This window comes from Pelodiscus sinensis, chromosome 18 (assembly GCF_052426305.1).
Source record: "Pelodiscus sinensis isolate ZL-2025 chromosome 18, ASM5242630v1, whole genome shotgun sequence".
NCBI lineage: Eukaryota > Metazoa > Chordata > Testudines > Trionychidae > Pelodiscus > Pelodiscus sinensis.
This window is the reverse complement of record NC_143069.1, coordinates 9,232,434-9,249,110: the sequence shown is the minus strand read 5'-3', so window position 1 is coordinate 9,249,110 and position 16,677 is coordinate 9,232,434. Positions and strand designations below refer to the sequence as shown.

Below are 16,677 nucleotides of genomic sequence, written 5' to 3'. Positions count from 1 at the left end.
CTTTCTTTCTTTAATTTTAGTTTTCTGTTTCATTTTAGGAGTAGTGATTATAAAAGTACAAGTGATGACAGGGAATTGTTAGTTCTGTGCTTTTAGACCTTGTATCTGTTTTATTGGCTATCATTTAAAATTAATTTTCTATTTATTGCAGGATGTTCAATGGTCTGTGGCGATGATGCTGAATTTAAACACTTCCCCAATCTTTACTTAAATTAGTAGTAAGGGGAAAACTTGCTGGGGAGGCAGCCAAGTTTTACTAAACAGAGGCTCCAAAATTGGAACCAGTTTTTGACTCAGCCCTCAATGTATTTGTGGGTGTTTGGCTCCATCATTTGGGTAAAGGCACTGGAAAGAGAATATATATATATATATATAAAGAGAGAGAGAGATTGACTTTTGAAGCCAGTTGTGGCTAATCTTCAGTCCCTGGAACTGGAGCTTAATCAGGTGTAAAGTTTAGCTCATGCTCAGAGGTGGCCAATGTGCTGCTGTCCTCCCAGTCAGAGCCTATGTCTGGCTGGGTCTAGCTCCAGTGAGGAACTGCAAAGCTGCCGCAGAAACAGCCACTCTATCCTGCGTGGAGGACATTTCTTCTGCTCCTCTTATTGGGGCAGAAGGGGTAGAGGGTGGCAAGGCCTCCCGCCTCCAGTAGGGGGTATCAGGGCTTAGTCTACCCCATCACAGCAGCACGTTAGATGCCTGCATCCAAAATTCAGATTCTCATGCATCTACTCTGCTGCTGCCTGACCTATAATGTAATGTAATGGTCTGAAGTCCCTTAGCAGTTGCACTTTCATTCGTAAAGTCCCTATTTTGCCTACATTTCTGCTACTGGGCATATTCAAAACCACCTCAATCCTGAAAGCCAGGTGCCTCACTCACACGTAATCTTGAGCAAGATAGTCAAGCTAGGCCCTGCCCTCCAGATCAGTGTGTTTGTAAAATGACACCAAAAGAGGTGCCATTGACACCCTTACTGCCAGTAGCTCACTTGACCTCTCACTCAAAACTCTGGAGCCATACACAGAAATGTGGTGATCCCAGCTGTTGCCATTTAGGAAGAGTTTTTGCACAGACAAACAGAAGGGGAAGAGCAAGCAGCCCTTGTATAAATCTTGGGTGGTGGGAGGGTTGTCTCTTCCATCCTCCCCCCACACATCCCTACACACAAGTGTGTTCACACACATAAAGCCCACAGCCTTAAGCCCCTCCTCACTTCAGTCCTGATTCCTGAAGCCCCTACACTACCATTCCCCTGCTCTGAGTCCCCCTCCACACACACACACTGCCCCAATCCCAGTTGTCTGCCCTGAGCCCCTCCTCAGCCTCATACACTCGCTTCTGCACCTCCACAATCCAAGGCACTTGTTTTGAATCATCCCCACTCCTCTGTGCTCCCAACCCTCTAACTTCAGCCCCCTGCACCACACTCCACACTTTAATTTCCTTCAGGTACTGTTGTAACTCACACACACAACAACAACAACAAAAACAATTCTGCTCTGAGAGTTGTCCCATGGGAGGCTGTGATATGAAAATGCCTGTATGAAATGTAAGTTAGATCAAACCATGGAGCTACAAACCATGGTTTCTTTAACATTGTACACTTACATTTCCCACCATTTACCCAATCACAGAAAAGAAAGGACCTGGTTACGTTATACACAGAAAACAGATATAAATTATTCTTACAAGGAAGAGGAAAAAATCATTTTGTCACAATGCAAATTCTTTGATTGCTAAACTGTGGGTACATTCTCCTCTTTACTTGGGCTTTTCATAGAATCATAGAATAATAGGACTGGAAGGGACCTCAAGAGGTCATCGAGTCCAGCCCCCCGCCCTCAAGGCAGGACCAAGCTCCACCTACACCATCCCTGACAGATGTCTATCTAACCTGTTCTTAAATATCTCCAGAGAGGGAGATTGCACCACCTCCCTTGGCAATTTATTCCAATATTTGACCACCCTGACAGTTAGGATTTTTTTTCTAATGTCCAATCTAAACCTCCCCTGCTGCACTTTAAGCCCATTACTCCTTGTCCTGTCCTCAGAAACCAAGAGGAACAAATTTTCTCCTTCCTCCTTGTGACACCCTTTTAGATATTTGAAAACCGCTATCATGTCCCCCCTTAATCTTCTTTTTTCCAAACTAAACAAGCCCAGTTCATGAAGCCTGGCTTCATAGGTCATGTTCTCTAGACCTTTAATCATTCTTGTCGCTCTTCTCTGTACCCTTTCCAATTTCTCCACATCTTTCTTGAAATGTGGCGCCCAGAACTGGACACAGTACTCCAGCTGAGGCCTAACTAGTGCAGAGTAGAGCGGCAGAATGACTTCACGAGTTTTGCTTACAACACACCTGTTGATACAACCTAGAATCATATTTGCTTTTTTTGCAACAGCATCACACTGTTGACTCATATTCAACTTGTGGTCCACTATGACCCCTAGATCCCTTTCTGCCATGCTCCTTCCTAGACAGTCGCTTCCCATCTTGTATGTATGGAACTGATTGTTCCTTCCTAAGTGGAGCACTTTGCATTTCTCTTTATTAAACCTCATCCTGTTTACCTCTTACCATTTCTCTAACTTGCTAAGGTCATTTTGAATTATGTCCCTATCCTCCAAAGAAGTCGCAACCCCACCCAGTTTGGTATCACCACCCAGTTTTGATTTATTTCCCAACCACAGAGCTCATAAACCAGTGCAGTTTTGTGGAAACCATGTGTAAAACATTTTTATTTATTTCCTTCAGAGACCTCAGTGCAGAAGACTGGTAAGTCTGCAATCTGTGTGTTCTTTTTTCCGTCACACCACAATGTTTATTATTGTTTGATGAATATCAGAACTGGGGGCCTGTGCCCCCTGCTCATTATGCTCGCCAACTGCCCTCTTGGCTGGAGAAGTCCAGGACCTGAGGCCACCAAGCCCTGGATCTTCCCACCCCACAACCTCTGCTGTTAGGGAGTCTTTGAGGCAGCCCCAGCCCTGGCTTTTCTCCCTTGGCGCCGCTAACAGGGAGGGCCCAACCCCGAGGCTGCTCCAGCCGCAAAACAACCTCAGCTCTTTCCTCCCCAGCCAGCCACCTAGAGGAGATGGTCTGAGGCCACACCATGCCTAACTCTTTTCCTGACCACCAGGAAGAGTCAGGTCAAAGCCTCACCAGGCCCAACTTTCCCCCCAGCAACTGGGAGGGGCCCAGTTGAGGTTCTTTGCCTGCCATCCCACAGCAGCGAGGATCCGAGGCCACCATACCCCTGTCCCTTGCTCTTCCCCCCTGAACCTAGCCTCCCTTGTGCTGGGGAGGGCCTTACCCCAAGTCTTCCATGGCCTCAAGGCTGCCCCATGTGTTGGGCCTCCCTAACCTCTTGTTCCCAGGCCTTTGCATCCCACTGGGGGTGCCCAGGTCTCCCACTAGGAACCAGGGTGTGGGGGCCAGGCCAAAGTCATGCTGGGCCTGGCTTTCTGTATCCATTTTCTCCATTTCATTTCTCCAATAATTGTAATTACAATTTTTCAGTACAAAAAGGCAAAAGATACAGTTTACTACAAATGATCCCAAACAACCTAGACTCCTTCTGTATCTTTAATATATACAGATACTTTATCTGACTGGTCATCTGAAGAAGTGGATTGTTCTCAGGAAAGCTCATGATACCATCTACATGTTTTATTAGACTTTAAGGTGCTACTAGACTGTTGTTTTTTATGTTTTTCCTAGGTACTTCAGGATCAGGACAAATATATGCATTAGATATTTTCAGTAACTAAAAAACTAATAAACTTTTATTTTGTTCTACAGAAAATCTGGTTGAGGCTAAATTAGCCTCCACAAACAAGATTCTCATGAGTGTGGCTGTTGTCCTTGTTATCGTGATCATTTTATTGGGTTTTTTATCTCTAAGTAAGAAAATCTTTCTTCTACATTTCTAAACTTTCTTCATGGTTATAAGGCCATATTTTGTGTATAAATTGTGTGTGACAAATAAGGTACTTCTAATGTAAAGAAAACAATATATTCCATTCTTTCTGTTTAATTTTAGTTTTGGGTATTTTTTTAGGGGCGGTGATTATAAAAGTACAAGTGATGTTAGAGAAGTGCTAGGCCTGGTTTTTTCATATAAATTTTGTATCTGTTTTATTGACCATTGTTTAAAATTAATTTTCTATTTAATGTCAGATGTACAATTATACCCGCCACCACGTGGATTTGAATATAGGGTTGCCAAGTGTCCAGTTTTTAACCGGACAGTCCGGTTTTGGGGTCCTCTGTCCAGTAAAAAATTTCAGAAAATACCAGACATGTGCAATGTCTGATATTTTCTGGTTTTCTGGCTGGGAGCCCGATGGAAGCCTGACGGAGGTGGGTGGAGTGGCTGGGAGGCGGGGTGTGATTGGTGCTGTGAGCCTCTGGTTTCATCTGAGGAGGAGGGAAAGCCCAGTCTGTGCTCCTGAGCGCTAGTCAAGTGCGTGGTGGATCTGCATGTGCCCGGGTCAGTCCCGCTCCCTGCCGGCTGATTCCTTCCCCCTCCCCCTGCATCCCTCGACCCCCCTCCTGGCCGGCCGGTTCTCCCCCACTTCTCCCAATCTCTCCCGGCCAGCCCCACTGCACCCAACCCCCTCCAGCCCTGCTTCCCGCCAGCTAGCTCCCCCACCCGATCTCCCCTGGCCAGCCCAGCTGCACACAACCTCCCCCTTGCCAGCCCAGCTTCCCACCGGCTGGTTCCCCAGCCCAATCTCCCCTGGCCAGCCCACACACTGGTTCCCCCATCCCCATATGAGTATGTCCAGTATTTTTTTAAAACTCACCTGTTAACCCTATTTGAACCTGGGATCTCTGAAGCTGAGTGTAAGAGCCTCTACCCTCTGAGCTAAAAACCAACTGGCTCCCAGCCCATGGTGTAGAGGTCTCTTGGTCTTAATTGTTGCTGTAATTAGTGAACCACATTAGGTGTGTGGATTACATACTTTCCTAGATGAGGGGACATACCCTGAGCTTCAGAGACCCAAGACCAGCCCTCACTTATATCTATCACCCAATGGTTTTGAACCTGGGGTTCTGAAGCTAAGTATAAGAGCCTCTACCCTCTGAACTAAGAGCCAGCAGGTTCCCAGCTCATGCTGTACAGGTCTCTTGGTCTTAACTGTTGCTGTGGTCTAGGTGCAACTGCATTGGTCAGTGAACCACACTTGGTGTGTGGGTTACACAATGTGATGCTCCATTAAATGATTTACTCAGTATTTACTGAAATAAGCATCAAGTGAAATATTTTGTGAGGAGGGTACAAATTATTACTACTCAGCTCTCATGTATTACAAGGTTTCCTAGCTTTAGATACTAAGCAAAGGAAAATAATAACTTCCCACAAACAGGGCGCTCCAAGACTAGGAGGAATTGCAGCAGATATTTGTTGGTGTTTACCCTGGTAAACCCTGTGCTTTGGGGAAGGGCTAGAGTAAGTTATCTTCTCACCCTGACAATAATATCAATGTCAATTTCTAGGGTAGATATGCCTAAATCAAGCCCTAGTCCTCTTAGGCAGAGAAGGTATTTGAATCTAAGTTGTTTTATGAAAGGTGCGTCTTAGACTCCAAAGACTCTGAAGTCACAGGGCTACAGGTTCTCAGTAGACTTAAGCCTTTCCCTTATCCTCACTGTTTCCTATTGCCTAGTTTAGCGCATAAGCCTTCACAGCATCCTGGCTTGTGTGTAGCCATTTTTAAGGTGTCTAACTCTCCCCACACATTATCTAGGGAATGTGAGTGCTTAACTCCAAGTTGTACACTGCACTGGGAGGCAGGTGACCTAGAAATTAGGCATTGCAATGCAGAGTCATAGCCCTTCGTGGCACTCTCTTTAAAATATATGGTAGACTTGCTACCTTGATAGGTGAATTCCACTGAGATTCTGTTTAATGAATATTCACTGTTCCCTTTGTATATGTTAGAATTTTAAGGCTATGGGACTATAAATAATGAGTAATTGATATTAGCATCTCTGTTGGTGACTTCATATATTATTTCTGATTTTATTTTAGAAAAGAAAAAGAAAGAGCTTGAAAAAAGTAAGGATTTATGTTTATTCACTTATAACAAACACACACACACAAAGATATACAGAGAAAATATTTATGGATGCTACTAATATGCAACGAATATGCAATCAGTAAATTAGCCAATTAGTTACAATTATACTTTCCCTCCCATGAACTGTCACAGAAGAGAGAAAGAGAGATAGGGAAGAAGAGACACTCAAGAGACAGGGCCTCTGGACATACCTGAGATCCTAGGAGGAGGAAAGAAATACAGAGTAAAACCAGGAAAAAATAGGACAGTGTAAGAAGAAAAGGAACAAGGCCAGAGACATTTGAGGGTGAAATGTACCTGCAGTATGCAGATGCAGACCCCAACAATGACTACTAGAACACTACTTTAATAATATATAACTTACAACAGGCCAGGGAAGGATTCCCTGTACTAGGCATAGCTTAGCCCCTTTCAGCTCTGTACTGCCCTGCCTGTGAGGTCAGGGGAATGCCCAATGGCAGAATCACAATAGGCAGTCGTACAGGGGATTCTGGGCTGCAACACAACCAATTGCACAGCCAATACAGCATGTTGAGGTGTATGGGTACGTCTACATTAGCCCCCTACTTCGAACTAAGGAGGCTAATGAGGGTGACCGAAATTGCTAATGAAGCATGGGATTTAAATATCCTGTGCTTTATTAGCATATTCCCGGCAGGTCACCATTGTGGAAAATGACTAGCCCGAAGTAATTGCCCACATCTACACGCGGCAGAGAAGCAGGATTCTGAGCTAAATCCCTTAATTCGAATTAACTGTTACTCCTCATGGAATGAGGAAAATTTGTTCCACTTGGGAGTGGGAAAAATTAAAGGGAACACTGGTCCAGAATGTTCCAGACAAATATTGTGGCATTTTTGTTCCATGTCAGGCCTTTATTTTGTTTTCAAAATGAAGTCCTTCATACACTGTGATCTCCCTTTTCCCATGCATGCACCCTATGGGTGAACTTTGGGCACTTTTAAACTACATTCCTATTTCAAAAGAGGAATGTAAATGAAACAAATCAAAAATGCAAATGAAATGGAGATTTAGGTATCCTGTGCTTCATTTGCATATTCACATCCAATTGGTGTTTCGAAAAAGGGTTTTTTTGAAAATGAAAGTGCAATATAGACAAGATTCTTTAAAAAAAAAACCTTTCTCGAAGGAATCTGTACTCCTGAAAAAATAAGGCGTACAGGTTCTTTTGGAAAAGGGTGGTTTTTTTTTTTTAAAGAACCCCATCTAGACTGCACTTTCACTTTCAAAAAAGAGATCAGATGTAAATATGCAAATGAAGAGCAGGATATTTAAATCTCCGCATCATTTGCACTTTCAATTTTCTTCATTTACATTCCTATTTTGAAAGAGGAATGTAGTGTTGACATAGCCTTAGTTCTGCACACACTGCAGTAAACCTTAAGGGGCAGATTGCCACATAATTGATGATAGACCTTCCCCCCCTCTTCCTCGAGAGATCTGATGATCCCACTTTGGATCCACTTTTCTAAATATGTGGTATTGTTTGAAGAACAAAGCAAAAAAAAATGGCGGGCTTCTTGGGATGGATTGATTTTAATCAAAGTGATTTAAATTCCTGTTTTTAATCATGATTTGAACCAATACATCTTGATTTGAATAATCAGTTTTAATGGTGCTTTATATTTGAACATTTTAGTTGTTTTCTTAAGGGAAAGTTTATTCTCATTGATTTGTAACCATTAAACATTCTAACTTGATTCTAAATATAGCTTCTGAGGCCAGGTGCAAAGGGGTAGTAGCAGCACTGGCATGGCCTTAGCCCTCCCCAGTAGCTGCAGTGGGGAACGAGGAGAGTGAGAGTTGGCACAGTCAGGGAGGGGGAGGGTAGAGTTGGGGCTGTCCTAGCATAGGCCCTGCTCAATGACTGTGAGGTGAGAGCTGGAGTTGGTCTGGCCTTCCCCCCCATCCTACCCTATGGAGGCTGGGGCAGGAGATCTAGGGCTGGAACGGCCTTGGCTTGATGGTTGGGTGGACCCAGGCTGCCATACCTCAGTCTGGCCCTCCCCAGTGGCTGGAAGAAGATCTGGGGCTGCCTACTCCCAGAGAGAGGGGGGTTGGCAAGTGTAGCATGTGGGTGATCCAGACCCCTTATTCTTATTCTTATTCTTATTCTTATTCTTATTCTTATTCTTATTCTTATTCTTAGGGTATGTCTACCCTTGCAGCCTATTTCGGAATAGGGCTGCAAATTTAGGTATTCGGAATTGCAAATCAAGCCTGGGATTTAAATAACCCACACTTGATTTGCATCTTCCTGGCAGGGCGCCATTTTTTAAAAAAAATGTACAAGCCCAGAATAACTGCCCGCGTCTACATGCGGCAGTGAAACGGGCATTCGAAATAAAGCCCGATTTCGAACTACCGGTTAAACCTCATTGCAGGAGGAATAAAGTTAGTGAACAGAACTTTTTGTTTCCAGTCATTATGTCCTTTAATTTTTTAAAACTGATAGATTTTATTCTTTCACACCTCATCTTATACTAGAATAAAACAAGTTTCTTCATTTACCAAAAGAGTAATGCCGGCCCTGGGCACACAGCGCATGGGGGGTGCCAGCCCCGGGCACGCCGTATATTGGCTTCCCACGCCCCTGGTGCATGGTGCATGGGGAGCGCTGGCCCCGGGCAGGTGGCTATGGGGGGGTGCCGGCCCCAGGGTTGCGGCGAATGGACAGCCCCGCCCATGGCCACGTGGCGCATGGGGTTGCTGGCCCCAGGCATGTGGCTCATGGGGGTGTGGCATATGCGCATCACTGCCCCCGGGCGTGCGAGTGTCCTGACACTCTGATGCATGGCGGGCAAACGGCCCACTCCCTGGTGCCTGGCAGCTCCAAATGGTTGGGGACCACTGTCATAAATGGTTGAATTGAAAAGAAAAATGAAAGAAAATCTCTTGCGTCAGCTGAATATTGTTGGTACATTTGAATAGATATTTTTAAGTTTTTTTGTTGTTTGTTTTTGATGTGACAAAAATAAAGTTGGTTTCTTTTTTAATTGAAGTAGGTTTTTTGTGGGTATTTTCATTCAGTCTCCAGACTGAAAAATCCATTATTCACGCAGCTCTACTTCTAAAACTCTTTATATAACCAACCCATTAAAGGGGGATGGAGTGCCCACTGAGTTTCATGTAACTCTTTGTCCTACTTTAGTGGCTGGTCCATGTAACAACAGAATAATGTGCTGTTCTGAATGATTTCATGCTACAGCTCTTGCTGAAAGGCCTAGCCTCAAATTTCATTCTTGGTCCATGAGTGTGGTTATGGGCACCTTTTATTTTTGTTTTATTTGTGGTGTAATTATGAACAAACACTTCCCATGGTAGTAATGTGGAATTTTTATTTTTCTGAGAAGTGCCAAATATGCATCCCTGTGGGAAAATACAATGTTTTTAAATACTCATTTTTTCTAAGGAAATCTCACAGAAAAATGAGTTTTCTGACACATTAATAAATCATCCAGGAACTCAGGTCATGATGTTTATTAATTAGTATTAATTAAAATGATGTATTGCTATTTTATTTGGTGCCAGTACCCAGAGATGATGACAAGACTACTCAATCCTAATTCCCAGACTTTGGAGAATAAAAACCACTGCCATTACCCAAATATTTCAAGAAAACCAAGGGAGAGAACACTTGGGAAATCTCCTCCCTAAAACCTCCAGGGTATCTCAAGTTCTTTTCCCCAAAGAGCTTGAAAAGAAAGGAGAAAATAAGCTGTTGTCTGTGGAAGCTGCCCCCTAGTCAGAGGCATACAGATACCCACAGAAAGATTTTCCAGGACATAGAAGTGAACCAATACCAGGTTAATTATAAAAAAACCCTTTTATTATCAAAACAATATTACTGTTGCAAGCATAGTTGAGGTGGTTAGATGGCAAGAGCAACCAATTAACATACTGAAGGGGACCCCCTGGGCTCAAGACTTAATTACAAAAGAGATCCCCCCACACACACACTTTTAACAATAGAGAACTCATTTCTATATTCTCAAACCAGAAAACAAATACAATCCGATGGGATAACAAGCTTTCCCCTACTTACACATTTTTAGGAGATTGTTCATAGAATCACAGAGCTGGAAGAGACCTCAGAAGGTCATCAAGTCCAGCCCCCTGCTCTAAGTAGGACCAATCCCAACTAAATCAATCCAGCCAGGGTTTGGTCAAGCTGAGACTTAAACACCTCTAGGGATGGAGACTCCACTACTTCCCTAGGTAACCCATTCCAGTGCTTCACCACCCTCCTAGTGAAATAGTTTTTCCTAATATCCAACCTGGACCTTTCCCACCACAACTTGAGACCATTGCTCCTTGTTCTGCCATGTGTCACTACTGAGAACAGCCTTTCTCCATCCTCTTTGGAACCTTCCTTCAGGAAGCTGAAGGTTGCTATCAAATCCCCCCTCACTCTTCGCTTCTGCAGACTGAACAGACCCAACTCCCACAGCCTCTCCTCATAGGTCATATGCTCCAGCCCCCTAATCATTTTGGTTCCGCTGGACCCTCTCTAATGCATCCACATCCTTTTTGTAGTGGGGGGTCCAGAACTGGACACAGTACTCCAGATGTGGCCTCACCAGAGCTGAATAAAGGGGAATAATGACATCTCTGGATCTGCTGGCAATGCTCCTATTAATGCAACCTAATATGCCATTAGCCTTCTTGGCTACAAGGGCACACTGTTGACTCATATCCAGCTTCTCATCCACTGTAACCTCCAGGTCCTTTTCTGCAGAACTACTACTTAGCTGGTTGGTCCCCAGCCTGAAACAATGCTTGGGATTCTTCCGTCCCAAGTGCAGGACTCTGCACTTGTCCTTGTTGAACCTCATCAGATTTCTTGTGGCCCAAACCTCCAATTTGTCTAAGTCACTCTGGACCCTATCTCTGCCCTCAAGCATATCTACCTCTCCCCGTAGCTTAGTGTCTTGGAGAGAGAGACAGCCTGTTACCTGGAAGAAAACAACTCTGACACAGACAAAGTAGGGAAAAATTAATAATTCCTTTTTCCCTGTTTGAAATACCTACCTGCATTGTTATTGGCTGATCAGATACTTGGCTAGGTTAATACCAAACGGTATATCTACATTTTCCCCCTAGTTCAAACTAGGGAGGCAAACGAAGCATACCGAAGTTGCAAATCAAATATCCCACACTTGATTTAGCATAATCACTGCCGGTCGCAATTTTAAAATGCCAGTCCTCCAATTTAACTTGCTGCATGTAGACACGGTAGTCTGATTTAAAACCCTTCCCTCGAATTAACTGTTACTCCTCATTGCATAGCATAGAGAGCCCCTGGAAATGACAGATTCAGGCAAGGATGAAACCATTCAAGCAGGTTTATTGCCAAATGTTATGCATTAACAGTTGTCAGCAGAAAGTCTCAACAGCAATCCACTGTGCATTCTGCAAGCTTTGGCAATGTGCCAAGATTTGGCAGGCCTATTGCCAAATGATAGATATTAACAGTGGTTAGCAGACAATCTCAACACTGAGCCACTGTGCATTCTGTAAATCTTGGCAATGACAGCTTCCATTTCACGTGCCAGGTGCACTCATCCCCACCCCCCACCCCCAGTTGATCAGCACTCACTTTTTGTGGTGCCCTTTTATAGACATGTATAAACAACTTACATCACTCCTTTACGTACCAGGTTGCCACCCTGTGTTACCTCATCTTGCAGAGGGGGGCTTACTTACTTCATGCTGTAAAATTTGACCTGGTCCTGAACCTAGGTCGGTATGTACATTAGTTTTTGGGGAGTCTTTGGTACCAAGATATTTTTTATTAAGATGTTTATAATCTGTACTCGGTGCCTCCCTGTGTCCTTCATGCTCAACCTAACTTACACAATCACACAATTATCAATAGGGCCGCTTTCTTAGCTGCTGTGGTACTGAACCAAAGTTTAGCTCATTAGATTCCTGGCCTGTTGCTGTTTTCATTTTATGGGCCTTTATTCAGGCCTGCTGACTCCATGTTACCAACCCTCAATTATTACACCAATGTCAATTACACCATTGATGAAGATATTGAACAGAATCAGTCCCAAAACAGATCCTTGCAGAACCACACTTGTTATGCTCTTCCAGCAAGATAGTGAACTCTTAATAACTACTCTCTGAGGGTATGTCTACACCTGCACCCTCTTTCAATAGAGGGATGCAAATGCAGACATTTGAAATTGTAAATGAAGCTGGGATTTAAATATTCAGCACTTCATTTGCATAATCGCGTTATGGCGCTATTTCGAAATAGTGCTATTTTGAAATAAAAATGCTGTGTAGATTCAGTTATTTTGAAGGAAAACCCTTCTTCCGAAATCACTGTTAAACCTAATTTCATAAGGCATAAGGGTTATTTCAGAAGAAGTGTTTTCTTTTGTAATAACCGCATCTACCCAGTGTTTTTATTTCAAAATAGCACTATTTTGAAACAGTGCCATAACGCTATTATGCAAATGAAGCGCGGGATATTTAAATCCCGTCTTCATTTATAATTTCTAATTTCTGCATCTGCATCCCTCTATTGAAAGAGAGTACATGTGTAAACATACCATGAGAAGGGTTATCCAGCCAGTTATGCACCCACCTTATAGTAGCCCCATCTAAGTAATAGTTGCCTAATTTATTGATAAGAAGTTCATACGAGATCATATCAAATGCCGTATTAAAGTCTAAGTATACCATGTCCACTGCTTCTCCCTTATCCACTAGTCTTGTTATCCTATCAAAGAAAGCTATCAGATTGTTTTGACATGGTTTGTTCTTTGCAAATTCATGCTGGCTGTTACCTATCACCTTATTATCTTCGGGTATATCTACACTAGCCCCCTAGATTGATCTAGGGAAGCTAATGAGGGCGACTGGAATTGCAAATTAATCCCGGGATTTAAATTGCATGTTCCCGGCTGGTCGCCATTTTAGAAATTCACTAGCCCGAAGTAACTTCCTGCGTCTACACGCAGCAGTGAAATGGGATTCCGATTTAAAGCCCTAACTCAAATTAGCTGGTTAACCTCATTGCAGGAGGAATACCAGCTAATTCGAGTTAGGGCTTTAAATCGGAATCCCGTTTCACTGCCGCGTGTAGACGTGGGCAGTTACTTCGGGCTAGTGAATTTCTAAAATCGCGACCAGCCGGGAACATGCAAATCAAGCTTGGGAAATTTAAATTCCGGGCTTGATTTTCAATTCCGGTCACCGTAATTAGCCTCCCAGGATCGATCTAGGGGACTAGTGTAGACATACCTTTCCAGATTTTTGCAGATGAATTCCTTGATTATTTGCTCCTTTATTTTTCCTAGCATAGAAGTTAAATTGACTGATCTGTAGTTTCCTGGGTTCTTCTTATTTCCCTTTTTATAGATTGGCACTATATTTGCCCTTTTCCAGTCTTCTGGAATCTCTCCTGTTTTTCATGATTTTTCAAAGATGATAGCTAAAGTCTCAGATACCTTCTCTATCAACTCCTTGAGTATTCTATGATGCATTTCTTCAGGCCCTGGTTACTTTCAGACATCTAACTTTTCTAAGTAATTTTTAACTGGTTCTTTCTGTAATTTTATCTTCTAAATCTACCCTCTTCCCAATAGCATTCGCTATGTTAGGCATTCCTTCATCATCAGACTTCTTTGTGAAGACTGAAATAAAGATGTCATTAAGCATCTCTGCCATTTCCAAAATTCCTGTTATTTCCAAATCTCAAAAATATTCCTTATAGAAGAATGGGGTATACTGCTAGAGAGCTGGGATAAACTTTGTCGCCTTCATCTATACTGAGAGTTTTGTGGCAGAAAATATTCTAATGAGGGACTCATTTGCATGAATCACAATCTCATTAGCATATTGTCTGCTGTTTCCTTTTGCATAAGGGGTTTTTGCACAAAAAGAAGCAGTGTGGATATTTCCTTTTTGTGCAAAATCTCCATTTTTGCAAGATCCTTATGCCTCTCAAGTGGAGCCACAGGAAGCAGTGTGGGCCCAGCCATTGCTTCCTGCTGCTATGCTAGGCTACAAAGAGTAAAACAGCCAATGGGAGCCATGAGGTTTGATGACTACAGCACCAGTAAACAAACAAACCGGGTTGGTCCGTGGAACACTTTCAGAAATAGCGATCTAGACTATCCCTGACAGGTGTCTAACATATTATTAAATGTCTTCAATGATGGAGATTCCACAACCGCTCTAGGCAATTTATTCCAGTATTTAATCACACTGACAGGAAGTTTTTCCTAATGTCCAACCTAAACCACCTTTGCTGCAATTTAAGTCCCTTGCTTCTTGTCCTATCAAGGACACAATTTGTTTGATTTTTTTTTTCTTTTCAGGTCAACTCCAAGCAGAACTGAGTAAGTGTGTGTTGATTCTTTTAATATAAAAGTCAAGTCAATGCCATGGTGGAAAAGAGATACAAATAGAAATGAAGTTCTCACAGTTAGAAATAAGGGAACTAAAGGTTTGTTGCAGTTAGTAGAATATTATTCTGATAAAATCTGCCAGGACAGACAGCTGAATTATACAGACCTACTCCTGCCCCCTGGGTGAAAGTCTTCCCTGGACTATGTGTGTCTTACATCCCTCATACCTCTTCAAAATAGGGTACATGTAAATATCTTGTGTGCTTGTTCACTGTTCTGGGATAAATTTAATCACAAATCACTCCTTACCTGTATCTGAATATCTAGGGAGTAAGGTTCTGACAGGAGTTTGTCTAACATACTATAAATATCTCCAATGATGGAGATTCTACAACCTCTCTAGGCAATTTATTTATTCACCCTGGGTACGTCTACACTAGCTCCTTAGTTCGAGCTAGATAGAGTTATGAGGGTAGGCAGACTTGCAAATGAAGCCTGGGATTTAAATATCCTGGGCTTCATTTGCATGTTCCCGGGAGCTGCCATTTTTAAATCCCCCTTAGTCCGAACTCTGTGCCCGCGTGGAATGAGGAGTAATGGTAGTTCGAATTAGGATCTTTAATTTGAACTACCTACTCCGTGCCGCATGTAGCCGCGGGCACGGAGTTCGGACTAAGGGGGATTTAAAAATGACGGCGCCCCGGAACATGCAAATGAAGCCCGGGATATTCAACTCCGTTTGCCCTTGTTACCCTACCTAGCTCGAACTAATGAGCTAGTGTAGACATACCCCCTGACAGGAAGTTTTTCCTAATGTCCAACCTAAACCACCTTTGCTGCAATTTAAATCCCTTGCTTCTTGTCCTATCTAGAACACAAATTGTTTGAATTAATTTTTTTTTTCTTTTCAGTTCAACTCCAAGCAGAACTGAGTAAGTGTGTGTTGATTCTTTTAATATAAAAGTCAAGTCAATGCCATGGTGGAAAAGAGATACAAATAGAAATGAAGTTCTCACAGTTAGAAATAAGGGAACTAAAGGATTGTTGTAGTTAGTAGAATATTATTCTAATAAAATCTGCCAGGACAGACAGCTGAATTATACAGACCTATTCCTGAGGCCTTGGTGAAAGTTTTCCCTGGGCTATGTGTGTCTTACATCCCTCATACCCCTTCAAAATAGGGCATATGTAAATATCTTGTGAGCTTGTTTCCTATCCTGGGATAAATTGCATCACAAATCAGTCCTTACCTGTATTTGAATATATAGAGAGTTAGACCGTGGCAGGTGTTTATCTAACATACTATTAAATATCTTCAATGATGAAGATTCCACAACCTCCCTAGGCAATTTATTCCACTATTTAACCACACTGACAGGAAGTTTTTCCTAATGTCCAACCTAAACCTCCTTTGCTGCAATTTAAGTCCATTGCTTCTTGTCCTATCAAGGACATGAATTGTTTGAATTAATTTTTTTTTCTTTTCAGGTCAACTCCAAGCAGAACTGAGTAAGTGTGTGTTGATTCTTTTAATATAAAGGTCAAGTTAATGAAATGCTGGAAAAGAGATACAAATAGAAATGAAGTTCTCACAGTTAGAAATAAGGAAACTAAAGGATTGTTGTAGTTACTAGAATATTATTCTGATAAAATCTTCCAGGACAGACAGCTGAATTATACAGACCTATTCCTGAGGCCTTGGTGAAAGTTTTCCCTGGGCTATGTGTGTCTTACATCCCTCATACCCCTTCAAAATAGGGCATATGTAAATATCTTGTGTGCTTGTTCACTGTTCTGGGATACATTTAATCACAAATCACTCCTTACCTGTATTTGAATACCTAGGGAGTAAGGTTCTGACAGGTGTTTTTCTAACATACTATTAAATATCTTCAATGATGAAGATTCTACAACCTCCCTAGGCAATTTATTCCAGTATTTAACCACACTGACAGGAAGTTTTTCCTAATGTCCAACCTAAACCTCCTTTCCTGCAATTTAAATCCCTTGCTTCTTGTCCTATCAAGGACACAAATTGTTTGAATTAATTTTTTTTCTTTTCAGGTCAACTCCAAGCAGAACTGAGTAAGTGTCTGTTGATTCTTTTAATATAAAAGTCAAGTTAATGCCATGATGGAAAGGAGATACAACTAGAATGAAGTTCTCACAGTTAGAAATAAGGGAACTAAAGGATTGTTGT

At 42.4% G+C, this 16,677-nt stretch overlaps 1 protein-coding gene across 1 annotated transcript in view; it reads left to right on the top strand.

Annotated features, from left to right (window-relative positions):
- Nucleotides 1–16,677, top strand: part of LOC102450868 (butyrophilin subfamily 2 member A2-like) — a 55,551-nt gene that overhangs the window by 28,527 nt on the left and 10,347 nt on the right. The window contains exons 10-16 of the mRNA XM_089769976.1: nucleotides 2,759–2,779; nucleotides 3,806–3,907; nucleotides 6,042–6,068; nucleotides 14,448–14,468; nucleotides 15,389–15,409; nucleotides 15,966–15,986; nucleotides 16,542–16,562. Coding sequence (XP_089626102.1) covers nucleotides 2,759–2,779; nucleotides 3,806–3,907; nucleotides 6,042–6,068; nucleotides 14,448–14,468; nucleotides 15,389–15,409; nucleotides 15,966–15,986; nucleotides 16,542–16,562 — 234 coding nt within the window. The remainder of the gene's footprint in view (nucleotides 1–2,758; nucleotides 2,780–3,805; nucleotides 3,908–6,041; nucleotides 6,069–14,447; nucleotides 14,469–15,388; nucleotides 15,410–15,965; nucleotides 15,987–16,541; nucleotides 16,563–16,677) is intronic.